This window comes from Lutra lutra, chromosome 4 (assembly GCF_902655055.1).
Source record: "Lutra lutra chromosome 4, mLutLut1.2, whole genome shotgun sequence".
Lineage (NCBI taxonomy): Eukaryota > Metazoa > Chordata > Mammalia > Carnivora > Mustelidae > Lutra > Lutra lutra.
The window spans coordinates 3,668,954-3,689,589 of record NC_062281.1 but is presented as its reverse complement, the minus strand read 5'-3'; the positions used below and the strand labels follow the sequence as shown (position 1 = coordinate 3,689,589).

At 53.9% G+C, this 20,636-nt stretch overlaps 1 protein-coding gene across 12 annotated transcripts in view; it reads right to left on the bottom strand.

Moving 5' to 3' along the window:
• The window catches only part of TRAPPC9 (trafficking protein particle complex subunit 9), a 532,249-nt gene that overhangs the window by 156,303 nt on the left and 355,310 nt on the right, over positions 1 to 20,636 (bottom strand). For all 12 annotated transcript variants that reach the window (XM_047725278.1, XM_047725277.1, XM_047725280.1 and 9 more), the window contains one exon: positions 13,842 to 13,952. In XM_047725278.1, coding sequence (XP_047581234.1) covers positions 13,842 to 13,952 — 111 coding nt within the window. The remainder of the gene's footprint in view (positions 1 to 13,841; positions 13,953 to 20,636) is intronic.

Sequence of the window (20,636 nt, the reverse complement as noted above, 5' to 3'; positions counted from 1 at the left end):
AGCGTAGAGCAAGGACAGAGCAAGCCTCCTTCCCAGATGGTGAAGATGAGGGCAGGAGGCCTCAGGCTGGAGGAGGAGAAAGGGGGACAGAGATCACAGCGACATCCACACACTCGGTGTCCCTCCCTAGGGGACTGTCGGCCCGCACCTCCCGATCCCAGGCTGCCTGTGACTTGCTGGGCCAACAGAACATGCAGAAGGGACGTACTCCCGGAGTGTTGTGTGGCCCGTCCCCTTCCCTTTTCCCTCCACCACGAACCCAGCACATCTCAGCGCGTGAGTCGTGAATGACAACAGGAGCAGTGAGAGCCACCACTCCAGGGTGCCCAGAAACTCGCCGTGCTAAGGCATGAAGGTTCTGGGTCTCCTGTTACTGCAAGAACCTTGGCCGAAGGGGATTTGGATCTGCTTCTCCGTGGCCGGGAGACTACACAGTGGACGAGCACGGGAGCCGGGCCCAGAGGCTCCCAGGGCGGAGACAGCCGTAAGCAGACGCTGACGTCACGCGGGGGTGGAGGGCGTGTGGACACAGTCTCAGAGGACGCAGAGATGCCCAGGCAGGCCGCGGGGCACAGGGCACTCCCGAGAAAAGTCCACAGCCACCAAGAACCGCTCTGTCACGCAGCTCAGACGTGACACCTGTCGTATTCACCTCCTTCTGCAACGGAACGGTGACTGGCAACAGCGTGGGGGAAAGGCCAATGAAGCAAGCGGTTGCTTTTGGCTTTTAGAAGTGTTCAATGATTCTTCCAAAACTAAACAGACTCTGCCCACGTGACCCAGAAACCACACACCTTGGTGCTTACACGAAGGAGCTGCAAAGGTCTGTCCACGGGCGTTTACAGCATCTCCGCTCCTCCTCGCCAGGATCTGGACACAACCAGCGCGAGCTGTGGAGGGGCCACTCAGCCCACAGGGGCCACTCAGCGCTGAAGGGACATGAACGTGGACGGCTAACGCAAGCCAGTCGGAAAGGCTATGCCCTGGATGATTCCAGCTCTACAACGTTCTGGGAAAGGGAATGCTAAGGAGATAGTAAAAGGATTACCAGCTGCAGGGCTGGGAGCACGAAGGCTTTACAACGGGGCATGCGGGTCATGACACATCTGTCCAAACAGTAAGAGCAGGGGTAAGAAACTGTCGCCAGTCAACTGGTCTCCCTGTTGTGGGGGGTGGGGGCTGGGGGGGAGGTTCAGGGACGTGGGCACATGTTCGGTTTTTTTATAAGAAACCTGCAGTCTTTGCCCTGGAGGCCTAGGACCTCCGCGCTCCTCGGAGCCAGCTTATTATCTGTGTCCTCGGGTCCCCATCAAGCCCTGGAAACAGGCTCCCCCCTCAGGAGTCACCAGCTCTTTCCCAGCCTGCGAAGCCCACCTTGTGCCCTGTCTTGAGTCTCGGGAGGCTCCAGGACGACCGTGAAGCCAGGAGGGAGGACATGGCTGCAGAGGGAGGAGGATGCGGCGGACCTGCAGGGCCCTGGAACGCGGCTGGTCCGCACCAGGTCACACGCTCACAAAAGAAGACATTGTCCACCCCTCAGAGCCCCATCATCAAGGGCCTCTGTCCCTTCCCCTCTTCAGAATGACGTACTACTGACACAGGAGAGCACTCGAAGTTTCTCTAAGGAAGCAGAGGTAGCCTCCCATTTACAGAGCCATTACTAGATGCTGGACAGGCTTGACGCCAGGGACCCGAGCCCACACCCTCCTCGCCAGGCAGGCGTCCTCACGGTCCCGCTCTGCAGATGTCAGCACCGACGCTGGAGTGAGCACTTTACCTGGCGTGAAACAGTGAGCGGAGTAATGTGGGACGACTCTGGCCCAGGTCTCCATGGCCCCAGGGCTCCTTCCTACCATTTCTGGAGAGAGTGTCAGCCCCGAGCGGACTTTGGACAAAGACCATGAGCCGTGACAATATTCCACAGGTGTCACAAATGACAATCACAGGTCACCACGTGTCGCAGGTATGTCTGAACTCTGAACACATGCACGCACACAGAACATATGTCATGCGTGTATCCCACACATGCGTGTACCCCAGGCATCCCCGGACAGATTCGGGAAGGCAGCCAGCAAGGCAGAGGACTGTTCCCACTCTGGAAGGCTCAGCACCCGCGCTCCAGGGGTGATGGCACGCTGGGCCTCCTGCTGGCCTGGCCTGCGTTCTGCTCGGCTCGCCATGGGCCCTCCCGGCGCGCCATGAGCCCTCGGAGCTGTAGGCCTTTGCCGTGGGTGTCGCAGGGCCTGGCAGGCGGCCTGGTTCCTGGTGGGAGCTCTTGACTCGGTCAGGATGAACGGGCGGACGGAGCTCAGTGCCATGAGCGCCTTAGGACCCGGCTCAAAGCCTGGCTCGGACATGAGCCCAGTGTCGCCTGGAACGAGTCACGAGATCTCACCGAGCCTCAGTCTCCTTAGTTGGCAAGCGGGGTTCTGTGGGGCAGGAGAGGAGGCCAGAGAGGATCCCAAGGTGTCTGCCTGCGGACCGGGTGCTCCCACGGGACCACGCAGAGTGCAGGTCGGGGCGGAGGGCCTTGGACGCCCGTTCTCCACCGCGGCCACGGGCGTCCAGGCTGGCATTCTGGAAGCCCAGGAAAGCCCCTGACGGGGCTGGTCGCACTGTGCCCACCTCGAGCAGGTTCCAGGGGCTAATGGTCCTCAAGTTACTGTCACTTCGCAGAGACTTTCTGAACTAAAACGAACAACTGTTATGTCCGCCCCATTTCACTTGGGCTCTGCGGCCGACGGCCCCAGGCGAGTGCTCAGCTCCAAGACCCTGCCTTGTGACCCACGTCCCGAGCCAGTGCTCCCCTCTGGAGTATCTCCCTCGTATGTGAAAAATGTCACGGAAGCCACAGTCCGAGGAAGGCGGCCGCGATTTTCCTGGGCTGGGTGCCTCCCATGAGACCCTCACCCCAGAGTGGAGCCCCTGGGCTGGCTTCAGGCCAGTCAATCCAGGGGCCAGTGCCCGGGGCAGACTGGATGAGCCTCTTAAACCTCTTCCTACTCAAGCCCAGGGGCATTCGCACCTCATCCTGGGCCGGAAAGCTCTGTATGGGGCCGAGCAGGAAGGCTTCTGAGGAAGCTAAGGGCCGGCGATGCCCAGGGGAGCGAGCAGGTGCCCGGAGCCCCGCAGGGGGGTCCACGCCCCTGCCCCGGGCCCCCGAAGGCTCTCTGGGCCGTTCTGGAGAGCAAGCCCCATCAGGGTCGGGACAGCCAGCAGGCCTCAGCCTCAGATCCCCCACGGGCTCTACAGAATCCTAGGGCACGGGAGAGAGCCTGGACCTCCCAGCCTCTCACAAGAAGATCTATTCCCTCACTCACAGCAGAGAACAGACTAAAAATGGTCCAATTCCCCACAGGCCGCGCAGGTCACACCACTATCACTTCTGTCTTCTTGGGATGCAATCAGAAGCTGGACCGTCGACTCCCAATCGGGGCTCCTCAGCCAAGGTTGCAGCGGGCCTTGCTGGCCTGTAGGAAGGCAGCCTTGGGGCTGTGGCCTCTGCATGCTGTGGAACCTGCCCCAGCCCACTCCAAACCCTGCACTCCCAGGGGCAGTGAAGGGCAATGCCATCCACCCAGCTGCCCAAACTAGAAACTTCCCTTCCTTCTCACCCCCACACCCCAAATCCTGCCAACTCTTCCTCCCTGCCAAGAGTCTCTGGCATCTGGCCTCTCCTCTTGGCACCAAAGGCAGCCCCAGAGGCCAGCACGATGACCTCCCCTGACCAGCACCCAGGCTCTCACCAGCTGTCACCCCTTTCCGGACATTCCCTAGAGACCAGTCCGACACTCTCCTACCTAAAACGCTCTCATGACCATCCCTTTCCCCCAGAAAGAAACCCAGCATCGGCTCACAGGCCTGGTGCCTTCCTGCCTCACACTGGCCTCTCTTCTCCGGCCTGCAGCTCCAACTCAGAATGGCGTCCAGCCTGGGGACCCTGTGTGCTCTCCCTGACCCCGACCCCCTGGCTGTCATAGGCTATTCCCTCTGCCTAAGCAACCCCCACCCAGTTCGTCCTTGCCTCGCCAGCTCCTTCTTGGCCCAAGGCTCCCATGAAGGTCTTGCATAGAGAAGCTGTCCTCAGCCACCCCACACCGGCTGGCTAGGAGATGAGCCCCTTGTCCTCACATTCCCACCATGAACCCTACACTGGGGTGGGAAGTCTGTCCTGAGCCTGGGCTCCAGGCCAAAAGCACTAGTTCTGGTTCTCAGCTCTTGTGACAGCACCAGCCGGAGAACGAATGGAAATGTGCATGAAAGCCAGAGGTTATCTGTTAGAGATCTTAAAACCTTGGGCATAAAAGAACACGTCCCGGGGCATGCACATCCTACCGCCACCCACCCCCATGCCCAGACACTTGCAGAGACTCTAATGAAACATTATAGCGACACCATCTCTACCTACTTTTAAAATACCCAGGGCACAGCTCAGATGTGAGGGTGAGCCCCCAACTTCGAGGACCCACAAGGGATCTGTAGGGAAGCTCAAGTTTCCCCACAGGAACAGGTCTGCCATCAGATTAGCGCAATGAGAAGGGTCACACCTTAGGGGACACAGCCGGAGCTACGAGGAGCACGGGGTGCCCTTCTGTACGTTACAAACACACCTCCCCTCAGGTGGATGCGTGGCAAAACCCACTCCCCCTGGGTAGAGCAGTGAGAAAAAGGCATGCTTTCCTCTCAGTGAACCCCAGCCAGCACAGCTCCCAAGTAGAATGTGGGGGGACTATCAACCCCCACCCCAGGCCCAGGACAGCGTACGCAAGGTTCACCCGTGCAACCACAGGCCACGGCCCCTTATGACTCCACTGAAAGCAAGAGATCAAGGCATTGCCTACCCTGACCTCAGCATCTGAGGCTGCATCCTGGAGCCAGCCACCCAGAGAATGAAAACCTCAGACACCCCAAGAGCAGAGCCTCGAGCAACGACCCTGCAGCCTGCCCACTGCTGACCCACCCACAACCAAGCGTCCCCTGAGCACCTACGAACTGCTGGACACTGGGCCAAGGATGGGGGATATTTGAGAACAACCAAGACACAAACTGCTAGAAATGTTTCACTGTCTGGTCCCATGGTTCCTGAACTTGGCCGCATGTTAGAGTCACGGATCCTGGTGTCCTGGAGGCAGCCAACCCATCAGACCGAGACATGGGGTTAGGCGGGGAGAGGACAGACAAGCCCCCATAATTACAATATGCAACAGCACAGCCTGGGGCCCTCTAGTCTGGCAGGAGTGAAGATGTGCCGTAGAAAATTAACACCATGTGAGAATCTTGCAGAAGAGCAAGACAGCTGTAGCTGGAGATCGGGGGCAAAGGCAAGCTGTGTGAGTCCTGCAGGCGTCCGCCCTGCTCTCCAAGCCTCGGAGGGGAGGAAGCAGGATGTGGGACACGGGGGGAGGAGGGACGGGATGTCCTTCCACCCCGGGTTCCAACCAGGGCAGCGGAGCAACATGCTTCTCCCCCCGAGACCCTAGAGCTCGGGTGTCCCTTAGAGCACGGAGTGTCAGTTCCACGCCCACAGTGCCTGCTTCTAACTAACATTCCAACCAGCTGCCTGGGACGCCAGCCCTGGGGATTTTGACGCCTCCTGTGGCCGCTACACCAGAATGTCCCCCGTGCACGCTGCAAGCACAACTGCCCAGCTACGACCTTTTGCCTCGGGAGCACCTCCTCACGCGGAAGCGTCTCTGTGGCTTTAGGCTCCGGACAGACGAGAACTCGCTCCACCTCCACTTCAGACAACACCGGGAAGCCGGGAAAGGAAGGTCCAAAGAACAACTAAGTGCCTGAGCAAACCCTGGGCTGGTCGCCTCCCCAGAAAGGAAGCGTGCACCCTTCACGTGGCTGAGACGGGCTCCAGCCATGGCGGCAAGGCAGGGTGACCGTTCCCAGGGTCTGACAAAGCGTACTGAAAGGTACAACTTGCCACCTGGGGCATGCCCACCGTGGGTCGCAGGGGGCACCATGTACTAGACACGACTCAACGTCAATATTTGTAACAACCCATAACAGGCGTTGCTGTCCCCATTTTAAAGAAAAGTGCTTGGATCTAAAACTAAAAATGCTAGAGAAAAGCACGGGCAGTGACCTCTTTGACCTTGGCTGCAGCAACTTCTTACCAGACACGTCGCCAGAGGCAAGGGAAAAAACAGCAAAAATCAACTATCGGGACTTCATCCAGATAAAAAGCTTCTGCACAGCAAAAGGTAACAATCAACAAAACTAAAAAGCAGCCCAGGAAAAGGGAGAAGATATTTGCAAATGGCATGTCAGATTAAGGGCTGGTAACCAAAACCTATGACGATCTTATAAAACCAACAGCCAAAAAAAATGAATAATCCAACATAAAAATGGAGTTTTTGAACGGACACTTCTGCAAAGAAGAAATCCAGATAGCTAACAGACCCATGAAAAGATGTGCACCACCACCCATCGTCAGGGAAATACAAACCAAAACCACAATGAGATCCCCCTCACATGGGGTAGAAAGGCTGAAATCAACAAAGTAAGAAACGACAGGTGTTGGCGAGGATGTGGGAAGGGGGAGCCCTCCTCCTGTCGGGGGGAACGCAAGCTGGCCCAGCCACTCTGGAAAACAGTGGGGAGGGTCCCTCAAGAAGTTAAAAATAGAGCCACCCTACGACCCAGCAATCACACTACTGGGTATTTACCCAAAGAATGCAAAAATACTAATCCCGAGGGATATACGCCCCACCCCCCAGATGTTTACAGCAGCGTTACCTATAGCAGCCAAATATGGAAGCGTTCCAGGTGTCCATCGACTGATGAATGGATAAAGACGTGGCGTGTGTGTGTGTACAGGTGTACACCACAGATGCTGTGTGTGCATAACGGGACATTGTTCAGCTATAAAAAAGAAGGAAATCCTGCCGTTTGCAAGACCATGGACGGAGCTAGAAGGCTTTATGCTAAGCGAAATAAGTCAGAAAGGCAAATTCTCTATGATTTCACTCCTACGTGGCTTTAAAGAAAAAAAAACAAATGATCAAAGAGAAGAGAGAGAGAGAAGTCAGGAAACAGACTCTTATTTATAGAGAACAAACACGGTTACCAGAGGGAGGTGGGTGCAGTATGGCAGACCGGGTGACGGCGATGAAGGTGGCCCCATGCGGACCAGGGCGACGTTGGCAGTGCTCAATCACTGCGTTACCTCCTGACGCCAGCCTTACACGGTCCACTCCCTGCACTGGAATCGAAGCACAAGTGAAACAAAAAATGAAAAGCGCTTGGAAGTTCGCTAAGGCCAAGCCCTTTGCCCAGGACAGCTGAGTCAGCCAGTGGCTGGGCCCGGGCACGGACTGGGGTGGCCCCATGTCTGGGCCCACTGTGCCTCGGGACAGAGCTGCTCCAGAGCTCCGCGGCTCGGGCGGGGCGTGCGGGAGGAGACGGCCTTCCGCACAGGAGGGAGAGTCTGGAGAGGAACACAGAACAGAAGCCCACAAGAGGCCCCACGTCGGAGGGTTCTGAGGAAAACAAAGCTACGTGGGGTATGGATCCAATGCCGTCATCCTCTCCCTTTCTCACAGAAAGGCTCTCTGCACCGTCTGAGTCAGCACACAGCTGCTGGTCTCAGGCGCTGACTCTGCGGCCCGACGGCTCCTCCAGGCTGCCCTCCAGGCTTTGTTCCTGCCGCCCACCGACCACCAGGGGCTCCCAGCGATTCAAGCGCCAAATGCGTGTCCGTTAGGAAACTTGAGAACCGCTCCTTACAAGGCAGGCAGAGTGTGGTGCCAGAGGCCACTCTGGACAGTGGACTGAACACTCCAGGCTCCACCATCACTGCCCAGCACCTGCTAAACAGACCTGAGCCTCAGTTTCCCCATCAGTCAACTGGAAGGACGAGAACATGTCAGGATGCTTTCTCCTTGCTTCTGGAAGCTGCTTCTGAAGGACTCTCCCATATTCCTTCCAGATTGGAAAAGAAAATCCCCAAAGCCTTCCAACTCGGAATTACGGTGGGAGGGACCGCCCAGGTCAAGGGCACAGGCTCGCACGTGCCAGGAGCGGGCTCTGGCACCCTGGGCGGAGGACGGACTGTAAGTATAAATATGGAGGGGTAGCCAGCACGAGCTCGGGGCTGCCAACAACGAGGGGCTCTCTGGACGCCTCACGTAGCTCTTCAGAGCATGCGAAGCAGCTCAACGGGACAGATGAGGGTCCGGGCAGCTGAGGGGGACCAGGTGTCCGAGTCTGGGCTGTTCTAGGCATGGGGCCGCAGGAACGTGCAATGCAGTGGGCAACAGGGCGCAAGGAGATCACCGTCCCCTGCTCCCGGGGTGAAGTGCTCAGCGGCCACGGGCACCCAGGCGGGGCCTCACCGTGCCATCGCCATCCCAGCCTCCATGTGCCTATGAAGACTTCCGTGCGACCCCAGCGGAAAGCACTGGAGGAGGAGGGCGCCCTGGCCAGCTCCCCACTGGTCAGCTCTCTGAGCCTATTCCCTCATCTGCTAAGAAGGAATGATGACAGCGATCAGGTAGGCGGCAGCCCCACCACAGAGGAGAGAGAGATGGGCGGCTCCGGAGGGCCCCCCGCCCGGCCAGCGGGACAGCGTCAGAGCCAAGCCCCAGAGCCTCCGAGGTGCGGCGTGCTCGGGCGCGAAGGCCACGCTCGGGGGCGCACAACCAGGAGGCCGGGCTCGCAGACCACCAGCGATCGACCTCCCAGGTGAGGGGGCGCGGACGCGTGGCTGCCAGGCCCGCTGCACAGGCCGTGCACCCGTGTGATGGACGGAACAAAATGGGGCAGCTCGAGGCACAGGATAACGTCTATCACCAGAGATTAAAAAGATGCATATGTAAATGAGGGTGGTCATGAAATTTGATTTTAGTGGTTTGACAATGAAGCAAAAACAAAACAAAACAAAAAAAACCATAATAATTATCATTTTAATTTACCAGTAAATCTGCCACAGGCAACACTGGATTTTCTTAAGAAAATTGATGCTGTTTTCCTCAGAAAAGCTTTCTACCGTTTCTGGTCATCCTTTGAAACTGGACTCCGCGGCACACAGCTCCTGCAGAGAGGCCCAGGGGTCGGCAGGTGGCCCTGGGTTCCCGCGGCGAGCACTGCATGACCCTGGGCAAGTTCCGACCTCTTGACTCAGAGGCCAAAAGGGCACAAAGTTGACACCTGAGCGGCCAAGCGAGGAACACGGGTGCTCCGTCGAGACCCTTTCACGCCACTCCTGAGGGCACGCTGCCCCGCACCCTGCAGCTGCCCCTTGTACACCAGCCCCAGATCACTCCTACTCAGTCCTGCTCAACATCAGCACCCCTTCCTCCAGGAAGCCTTCCCGGCTGCCTCCACCCCGCCTGGGCCAGGTGTCCTCCCGCGTGCTTTCCATTGCCCTCACTGTGCACACCCGCTGCCCATCTGTGCGCCTTTACCCCACACCAGCACAGAAGGCCCAACTCCGCTCACCGCCTACCCTCCTGGCAGGGCCCGGCGCCAGCCCGACACTCCGGGAATGAATTCATCAACACCATGGACACCAAGAGCCCAGTAGGCTTCTCCGCCTGTCCTTCTGCCGGCCTCCACACTTGACAGTGGACATCACAGTGCTGGTCACGGCTCGCCGAAGGCTGCACGCAGTGCCGGGGGAGAGGAATGGAGCTGGTTCTTAACCTTCAGTCACCATTCCCAGCAGAGCTGAGGAGCCAGACTGATGTGGAGCCTAGCATGGGACTCTGCTGACCGTACTCGGGGGCTTACCCATAAAATGCAGATAAAACCTCCCGCAAAAGCACCACGAGGACTCAAGGGCCCTCACTTCCAAACACACGGGCTCGGTAACTCCGCCTTCCCTGTTTCTCCACCTGGGAAGCACACGCTCCTGTCCCGGGCGAAATGAGGTCGCCCCTTCCGACCAGGAGGGGAAGAGCCGTGCAGGCTTCCCAATAATCTAAGAGGATTTGAGCTGGTCCCTCTCCTGGAGTCGGGACCATCCTTGAAAGGAAATCAAATGCCTCCAGGCACAGGGGTGCCAGGATGCTGGGAAGAGCCGGAACAAAGCCACATGAGTCCCAGGAGCACGGCCTTTCATCAGAGCGAACCGTGCCTTCGCCAGCAGCAAGTGTTGTCCGTCCGCCTGTTTCCCAGCAGCAGTGGGAACAGCACACGCAGGTGAGGGGATTGAACCGGAGTCACCGAGGGGCACAGCCCTACCCACTTCAGAGCAGCCAGAGACGTCTTCAGCAGTGGGTGCCGCCTGAGGCAGCACAAGGCAAAGGGCAGGAGAATGGCTGAACTCAGGACTCTGGAAAGGCCTTGGGCCCAGAGCAGACGGCCTGGGTCCACAGCAAGGCCATCCGTGGCCGGGGTCTGTAGGACACCTCCTGGGGCTTCCAGGTAAGGTTCAGCCACCTCTGCTTCCTCCAGCAGCACGGTCTGTGAGCACTGGACGCCCTCCCCAGGGGCAGAGCATGTGTCTGTCCTGATCCAGGCAAGCCCAGGGACATTTGGAAAGGGGAAGGGCCTATAAACACTGGGTTCCCCGGCACTCAGCACCGGTTAGCGGGGACAGCAGATCAGAGGCAGAGATGACTGCCAACCTCTGATTTACCAGTCCCACTGCAGGCCAGCAAGGTGTCCCAACAGACTGACACCCAGCCGTGGGAGACACTCATCACCCTCATCACACCCAGCTCCTGGGTTGGGGGTGGTCCCCTGTTCACCCTGGCACTCCTGGAGCCCTGCACAGCCACTGCAGAGCAAGTTCTCCAAGGATCAGTATTTACTGGGTGAATGTGTTATGAAGGAATAAAGAACGGGTGAGTTGGGAGCACGGAGAAAGGAGAATTTAAGAAAAAAGGTCGATAATGAGGATGCTTGAAGCACGAGATGAATTTGTGATCACTTGCGTGTGAGTCGGATTGCCAACGCCGTTCAGCCTTCCACCGACGCCAATGATCTGCTGAGAACAAGTTTGATGATTGATAATCTGTAACAACTGGTTTCACGTCAGTGTCATCAGACGACCAGACTTATGTCCACTGGGATCTCCAACCACATCAGAACATCCAGACAAAGACAGGCAGAGAGCTTCTGCTCTCAGCTGCCTTCACGATTTGGAGAACAGCACGGGGCCTGGAGAGCTGCCAGCAGTGGAGACCCCAGGGGCTACACAGGCACCCTAAAAAGGAACCAGTCCTGCACCAGGTGCCGGACCCTGAGCCTCGGCCTCCACGGCCCGTGTGCAGGAGCACAGGTGCCTCCACACAGCAAGTCCTCTGCAGGGGCCCAGACAGCAAAATCTCCGGGGGGGAAGGCCCCCAAGGAGCAGGGCCTCAAGCTTCCAACTCTCTGCCCCAGCGGTCCTGCACCAGGGGCCACGGGGCCCGATCCCGCATTCGCAGGAGTCGTTAACAATAATCACATTAAATGGCAACACTGTGAAGCCATCTCGGAGCGGACCAGCACGGAAACAGATGAAGTAGTGTATTCGTGCAACAAAACAGAAACAGCGATCGGAAGGAGAGAACCAGACGTGTATTTATCTCCAAAGCATAATGCTGATTTAAAGTTATAAAAAGACACATTTTTAAAAAGACATATGTGATATAGAACCGCCTGTCATAAAAAAACTCTGAAAATAATGTTTGGTTGTAGATATAAAGACAAAGAAGTAGCAAACCACGGTATGAACGATTCCATCGCCTCTACAACCGCAATCCCCCTGAGAAGGGAGGGGAAGGGGAGGAAGCCAGGGAGACGGGGAGGAGGGCTCAGCTCTCCTCCCACTTATTTTTTCCCAACACCATGTTCCCCCGGCGCTTTCTTATGAAAAATGTCAAACCCAACGTTGAAAGAATTCCGTGAACACGCTCTCTGGCCCTCCAAGGGTCCGCGCCACTAACACTACAGCCCATGTGCCTTCTCCGCGAGTCCCTCCACTTTCCGTCCCTAGTCCGTCACTCGTCTTAGTTGTCCAGCCTTCCAGAGACCACTGCTGGGGTCAGGCCGTCCTCCAAGGCCTCCAGGGGCAAAGACGCACCTAGGGCTCAGTCCTCATGCACAGTTCGTCTTTGGATGTAAAACTGACTTGGAACGAAATGCACAAACCAAGCACACACGTGTTGAATTCTCAACGGAAACACACGTGCAGCCCGCATGCACACACCTGGTTGTACCCTGAGACCTTACCTAGAAAACCCCCGTGCCACGGCCTGTTAGAAGCCCACCCGAACTCTCCAGAGGCAAGCAATGCTCTGCTCCTTCCACGGCAGATGAGTTCGCTCCTCTTGGGACTTGGGTGAATGGCGTCCCATGGTACCAGCTTTTTTTGGGGAGGCTCCCCTCACTCGGGGCTCCGTTCCTAGAGTCCCCTTCTGAGGCTTTAGGGATATGCTACCTTTGGTCACTGAGTATCATTCCAATTGCAGAAAAAATGCCACCTTTGCTTGCCCGCTCTCCTGTCATGGACATCTGGGCTCTATTTTCTGGCCATGAGCATTCTTGTGTAGGTCTTCTTGTGAACAAACATTTAAACTTTTTCTGAATAAATTACCAGAGCTGGAACTGCTGGGCACCGAGTAGGTGTATGTTTGGTTTTGTAAGAAACCACAGACCCTCCTCAAAGTGGCTGCACACACTCACCTACCTGCCAAGACGCGCAGGTTCCCGAACCTTCCCCTCCACACCCGTGCTTGCAACAGCGGATCTCTGACCTCAATCCTTCTGGTGAGTGTGGAGTGAAATTACATTTCCCCCACTGACTCTGTTAACGTTAGCTATTTTTTTTAAACGTTTTATTTCCTTAAAATAAGAGAAAGACACAGACAAGGCAGAGGAGGGAAGGAGAAAGGCAGGAAGAGACAGAGAGATCCGGGGCAAATAAAAGTGAACAAAGGGCTTACGTTTGGGACACGTGTGTGGTGCTTTCTGAAGTATTTTCCCCACGTGAGAAGTATTTTTCAATTAAAAATAGAAATTGTTTTGCACCTACATCTCATCCCAACGCTAATTCTGTCTTTTTTTTTTTTAAAGATTATTTATTTATTTGTCAGAGAGAGAGAGAGAGAGAGAGTGAGCACAAGCAGCTAGAGTGGCAGGCAGAGGCAGAGGGAGAAGCAGGCTCCCTGCCGAGCAAGGAGCCCGATGTGGGACTCGATCCCAGGACTCTGGGATCATGACCTGAGCTGAAGGCAGCCGCTTAACCAACTGAGCCACCCAGGCGTCCCGCTAATTCTGTCTTGAAGGACATGCCCCAATATCCAAGCGGGACATGGAGACACGGCGGTGGGTCTGAGGAGAGACCCGGCCGACGGGGGCAGGGGCCTGGGGAAGGGGCCCCCAGAGCGGAACTCCGGCAGCCTTCGGGGCACACGGTGTGGCCTGGCCTTACTCCTGAACGGCTCTCACTTCCACCTCAGCTCCTGTGAGGCGTGGCCCAGGACCTGACTCCATGCCAGGGCCCGGTGGAACCCCCTCTGTGCCCTCTGGGGACTGGGCTTAGGTGGCGCCACCCCTCTCCCCGAGGCCTAAGCCTTGCCTGCCCGACTGTGGAATTCCTCGGGGCACTTCCTACTGATATTGATAGAGGCCCCACAGTCAAGGCCAATGCTTCCCAGGTGCAGCTTTAAGAAATGAAAGTGACATCTTGCCCAGGTGCCTCAGGGCCTGAGGCAGGGGGGCCCGGAGCAGGCTCCGCCCTGACCTCACACCTGTCTCCAAGCTGAGGCCACTTTAGAATCTTTCCGGGACCCCTGATCGTGGCCAGGATTCCCCTGAGAGGGAGACAAGCCTGACTTCCCTCTGGGGTCTTGGAGGGAGGGTCGCCGTGGCACCCCAGGTGGGACGGTGGGCACACTCACCGCTGGCACTCGCCGGCATGCAGGACGAGCTCCTCGTTGCCGCGGGCGCTGACCGTCAGCTCGTGCTCCGTGGAGTTGAAGACGTCCAGGAGCAGGTGGCACTTCCGGGAGCTGCACAGAAGACAGGAGAGGGTTGAGGATCTTCTGGAAGCCAAACGAGAACAATGGAGACATTTTCTCCTCCCAAAAGACCTGCTACCACTCGAGGACGTCAGAGGTGCAACTGACGACATGGCAAGAAAGCATCCCAGACGCTTACTCTGAACTAACAGAAGTCTGCAATATGGGTTTGGGCATCAGAGCCTCCCTGGTCCTGGGGACACATGTGTGCAGCCTGGCGTGCCTTGACAAACCAAGTGGCCCTGGGAAGGTGACCAAGGCTGTCCAAGCCTCGTGGTTGTGAGGACTCGAACTCGGACCTGGAAGTAGGACCGCCGGGGAAAGCATGCAGCACACAGAGCTGACTGACCAACCGAGCATCTGAGTCATGACCGAGTTAGGTGTGTGCCACTGTCCGCAGGTACACCCTTCCGCAGGTGCAGAGCAAGGTGCCGGGTGCGGGCACGCGCAGAACCAGATCCAGCTGTGCGTGTGCGCATCTGCCACGAGCCTTCCCTTCGGAGCTGTGAAGATGCTGCAGGTTTATTGGCTCCCGCCTCCTGACACCTCCCCTCCTTCGACTTCTCTGGTCCAGAAAGTAAACTAACACACTCAAGCTCCGTCCGGGGCCCCCGCCACAGGAGAGGTCCCTGAAACAAAGGTCTAGCTGGTAAGGATAGGCCAAGAAAGAAGACCTGTCCCCAAGAGAAGGTGTCACCCCTCAGGGTCCCTAGTCCCTCCCTGCCCCGAGATGACCAGGAGGCCAAGCAGCTCAGCACCCACTTGGGGGCACGGAGGCTGTGGACCCGAGTGGGGCCAGGAGGGTTCTGGGACACTGTGGCACCTTTGGTGGCTGAAGCGGCCACCCAGAGCCTCTGCCCCTCTGGACTCATCAGCTACACGTGAGGAACAAAACCCAACAACACACGTGTCATCTGCCTTAGTCCCCATTGTGAGACTCCCGTCACAGGTGTGGTGAATGCCGTGTATCCCAGCGGGCGCATGGCAAGGAGTCATGTGTGTGTGATCTGGATGGGACAGCCGTACCCACGCCGGAGCAGACGCGGAAGTCAGCCACAGACCCAGCGGTCATTCTGGAGCGAGGGAGGACCACCTCGCAGGGAAGAAAAAGACTCCAGAAAGGATCTGTGCCCTGGTTCTCCCTCAGCTTACTGTGTCTTTAGAACACGACCCTCCCAAGGGCATCTCAATTCTCAAATTTACTTCTCAAGGCTTTGCTGGTAGCAAAGGAAGGGCAGAGCACCAACAGCACCATTTGCTGGGGCGTCTGGCTCTTCATTTCATCTTGACACCCTCGAGGCCTTCGTCCCCAGATCCCCTCGTAGGTGGGGAGAGTGAGGGTCCGCACGTGGCCGCAACGCCAGTAAGGTGACCGACACTGCAGACTTAGAACTCAACATCCTGTGCTTCCCATGTAGTTGGCAACAAATATTCCAAACCTGTCTGTCCTTTCCAGAGAAGGGAACTGAGGTGGGGAAGTGCGCAGTGCCCCAGCCAGGGACATGGGCACACACACCCATGCCCACGCACACGCACCCATCACCCCATCAGAGGCCTCGGGGCACCTGTAAACACCGACCGTTGGAGGGGTGCACGCAGCCCTCGCACGCGGCGGGGGTGGGGAAGAGAGCGGCTCTCCTGTCCCCGCGGAGTGCCGCTGGGAGGGGTCGCGTCATGTGTCCTCAGAAAAGCAGGCTCACACTGGTTGATTCGAGGTTCTCTGGATGGGAGTGTTTCCCCCAGAGGTTCAGCACTTGGAAAATACTCATTAGCTCTGACAGCTGCGTGCAAGAGGCCTCCTCACTCGGCTCACAGAAAAATGAGCTTTCAAGAATGAAGATCTATTCTGCCTTTGTCATAACTTCATGAAATCTTTAATCACAGCAAAATCTTTCATCAGGAATGGGAATTCGTAAGACATTTATCAGAGGAGGAAAACTGAAGTGATTTTTAAAAGCAGGGAAGAAAAGACTCAGATATATACTGTTTGCACTCACAGAATGGAGCAGCTAGAAAACTGCACGGGCATGAACAACAGAACATCACACTTCTGTGTCCTCTGTTTCTTCTGACTCACTGAGTGTGGGGGGCCTCCTGATCCAGTGTTTCCGCTCCTCCTAATTGTTGGCCTCATGATGTACCGGCAGGTCTCTGCTTTCTGTCCATCGCTCACAAATTAATTCCCTTTCCTGACCTCCAAAAGGAGCATTTTGTACCCACCACAATGTCCTTACTCTGTGTATCTCTCTGCGTCACTCTGGATGGTCTTAAGTTTTAGGCTCCATCTGAGCATAGTTACTTTTAATTCCAGCTTTTTTCTGTATTGTCTTATTTTGTTCTGGTTCTGCCCTTCTGAAGTATAGGGAAACCCAGGAAAGCTTCCCAGAGGAACTAGACGGGAGCAAGTCTTAGAAGGACAGGTCCAGCTGCCAGGGAAGGGGATGATGGTGTCCAGGCAAAGAAAGCAGGGCACATGAACCCGCGTCAATTGAGCGTGGGCACTGTTTCGTCTGTTGAGCATTAGCAACTGTGTTACTTCCTCTGACAAATACAACATCTGCTGAGTCCCCACTGTGTGCCAGGCACTGGTCCAGGCTCTGGGAATATGGACGGCAACAAGAAAAAGTGACCCTCACTTTCACGGAAATCACACCGTTGTGACAAGAGAGGGCTGGGAAGGAGGAGGTGAATTTACAAAATAAAACATTTAGTCATTCTGTAAAGTGAGGAAAAATACATTCAAAAGGCTGCTGAACAGCAGGTAAAGACATATCCACAGAACGAACAACATTCTTCTATATCGACTGAAACAGTTACAAAATAATTTTTAGGAAGGAATATTTATAATAGCAGTGCATTTCGGAATAAATCTTTTTAAAAATGCCTGCAGAATGTTTATGGAGAATAGTTTTGAAGTTTTATAGAATGGTATTAAAGACAAAGAATAAACACAGTAATGCGTTATGCTCCAGGTGGGAAGACAATATTTCTAAATAAGTCACCCCTTTTGAAATGTCTATAAATTCAATGAAACTCAATATAAAATCCCAACAGAGTTTCAGTTTTGATCAAAGTTGACACACTGATTCTAAAATTTATATGTAAGACCAAAGGGTCAGGAACATAGAGAACAATGGTCAGGAAGATGTTTGGGAGGGACCTGGCCAACCAGGCATCAAGAGCTGTCATAAAACTGTAACAATGAAGGCACTGCTGGGGGCAGTGATTTATAAATACATCAATGGAAAAAACAGCCCCGAAACAGACCCATGAATATAAGGCAACTAGATATAGGACTGAAGTAGCAGCACTGATTAACGAGAAGATTCAATAAATACTGCTATTCTGCATGCGTAGGCAGACACGCAGAGAAATGATATCCCTACCTCACACCATAAACAAAAATAAATTTCAAATAGATTGAAGAGCTGATAAAAAATTTCAAATAGAGCATATAACTGTCTAAATCCTTTAGAAGAAAAAAACAGATAAATCTAAATCCAAACATATGAAGAATTACATTAAATATAAATGGCCTAAACACTAGAATTAATAGAGACTGTCAGGATAGACTAAGAGACTAAGACTAAGAACCATATGTTATCTAAAATAAATCCACTTTAAATATGATGAACAGGCTAAAAGCAGGAAAATAAGCAAAGATAAAAAGGAAGGTCATATAATGACAAAAGCATTAATTCACCAAGAATATGTAATAATTCTTAACATAAATCCACCAAGCTACAGAAGCTCCAAATACATTAAGAAAAAACTGAGAGAGCTGAAAGGAGAAACTCACAAAATCAGAGCTGAAGACTTCACTCCTCTCTTAGCAATTTGACATAGCAAGCAGACACAAAATCAGCAAGGATACGGAAGAAGCAACCCATCAGCCCTCTGCATCTGACTGACACTGAGAGAACACTCCATCCAACAGCAACAGAACACACACTTCTCAAGCATTCGGCAACACTGACCAGGAGACAGACCACACAGACCACAGGCCATAAAAAAATTCCTAATGAGAACTATGTTCACAAAAGCACAATTCAAAGGTATTTATAGCAGCTCTATTCATAATCACAAAGAGCTAGGAACAATCCAGAATGTCCTTCAGCTGGTGAGAGAATTCACAAACTACGGTACACCTATCCAGTGGAAAAGTCCTCAGCAATTAAAAAAAAAAAATCCAACTATGGATACATTCAACCATATGGGATAGATCTCAAGACCAATGTGGTCAGTGAAAAACCTCACTTTCAAAAGGTTACATACAGCATAATTACATTTACATAACATTCTGGGAAAGTCAAGACCCCGATGGAGAACAGATCAATGGTCACTGTTGAGGGGTGGGGCAGGGTAAGTAAAGGGTAGCACGATGAAGAAACTTCGGGGTGGGGGGTGATAGAACTGTTTTTTATCCTGATTATGGTGAATACATGAATGTACAAGTGACTTAGAACTCATAAAACTGTACACCAGAAAGTCAACTTTATTGTATGCCAATTTAAATTTTTCTAATTGATGCAATTTAAAAATTAACATCATAAGTCTGATGAGCTTTCGTGCATAAAATTTGTTATGAATATCAGTTTTGTAGCTTGATGGTTGTAACATCTTAAGCGAGTCATTGAATTTCTCTGAGCCTCAGTTTCCCCGGGGGAGACAAGAATGTCTTTATCATCAAATTATTAGGAGGTGTGAATGGAAAAATAGGTGAAGGTGCCTTCTTAAGTTCCAAGGAGGACGAAGGACTGGAGCGGGATGTCACAGACACGAGAGGTGGCGCTTGCTATCAGCTCAGCGGTGTCAGCAAAGGGAAGGCACACAGCCCTGCCAACAACACAATCCCAGCTAATTATTCCATGTTGCTCAGCTAAAAGCAAGCACAAGAATTTCCCACACCAAGGTCTGAGTCTATCTAAAACCTGTCGTGCCTCAACCAGAAAGTAAGTGGGGCTCTTTCTCTCCTCGACCCCCAGAATCCAGTCAGTGTCTGTGGGGCCGCCCAGTCTCCCAGCATCAATGTTCAGTCATCCCAGGGAGTGCAGTCAAGTGAGCAAACACAAAACCAAAACATGCAGTCATGGCCACACACACCGCTGGCCAGATTCATGTGGTCCTTCCTCAAAATCCTGTAAGACTTCTTATTTTCCCAGTCTGTCTTCTTTCCCAAAAAAAAAAAAAAAAAAATCCGTACCCAGTTTGAGGATGGCAGGAAGTATCTCTGTTTCTAACTTTCCAGTCAGTAAGTTCTTAAATACTATTTTTAAAAACTTCCCTATAAGAGAAGCGACCTGGGATGGCTGTAATTACAAAGACACCAAACAACAAACATCATCAGGAAGGTGCGGAAATCGGAGCCTCCAGCGCAAGCACAAAATGGCGCAGCCCCTTGGCCCTCCAGCCCGGCAGTGCCTTAATGAGGAAATACGGTTACCGTGTGGTCCAATGACTCCACCCTAGGCATTCCCAGGAGAGATGAAAACAGTGTCCACACACCAACTGGTACATAAAATATCAAAACAGTGTTATTCATATTGGCTCCCAAATGGAATTACCCAATGTCCATCAGCTAATGAACGGATGGACAAAATGGAGTGTATCCCCATAATGGAAAACTATTTAGCCGTAAAAACGAATGGCAGGACAGTACTTCACTATGGGTGACCCTTGAAAACATCACGCTAAGAGGAAGAAGACAGTCACAGACTGTATGATTCCACTTACATGGAACACTGAGAACAGATAAGCAGAGACAGAGGAGAGATTTGCAGTTGCCTGGGATGGAGAATGGGAGCCACTGGTAACGGGGATGGGGCTTCTTCTGGGAGGATGAAAAGTTCTAGATTTAGGCTGCAGTGATGACTGAACAACTCTACTCTCCAAAAAACACTAACGTACAGTGTGAGTGCAGGTTCTGTATGGGACATAAATGACGTTTCAGTAAAGATGCTCAAATACAAAGCACCCACGTGAGAGGCTGAGGGGCCAGGACGCCCACACCCAGGAGCCACTGCCATTCAGAGAAATGTGCTCAGGGCTCGGTCACAGCACTGGCTCCTCTCCAACAGACCAGCACTGCACCAAGGGGCTGCGAAAACGCCTCCACTCAGTGTCCGTTCCATCACCTAGCCTGTACGCAGAAGACACCGTGGGTAAGAGCCAGGAGCCAGGGAGAGTGTGACTGAGCCTCAGGTGACTGTCACCAGGTTTGTGAGCTGGGCACGTCAAGACACCTGTGCTTCACGAAGACAATGCATAATGATGAGCACGTCCAATGTGGCTTTTCATTTTCTGGGAATGACGACAAGCCAAATGTGAACAGGACTGCTTATAGAGAAGTACTCGCAAATAACTACCTGAAGTCACCTCGTGCGTCACCGTGGAGATTCACTTTACAATGACTGAACAAACCAGGAAAACTTCAAAAATGCAAAATGCAAGAATTCTAAACATAAGGTTGCAAAGAAAGTTTGGCCAACTGTTGCTTTTATGGAATCTACCTTGACGCATGTGTTCAATCCCTAAATCAAACATGACAGGCACTTTTTTAAAAAGATTTTTTTTTTAATTCATTTGAGAGAGAGCTCACGAGCAGGGGGAGAGAGAGAGAAGCAGACTCCCTGCCGAGCAGAAAGCCTGACACCAAGCTCCATCCCAGGACCCCAA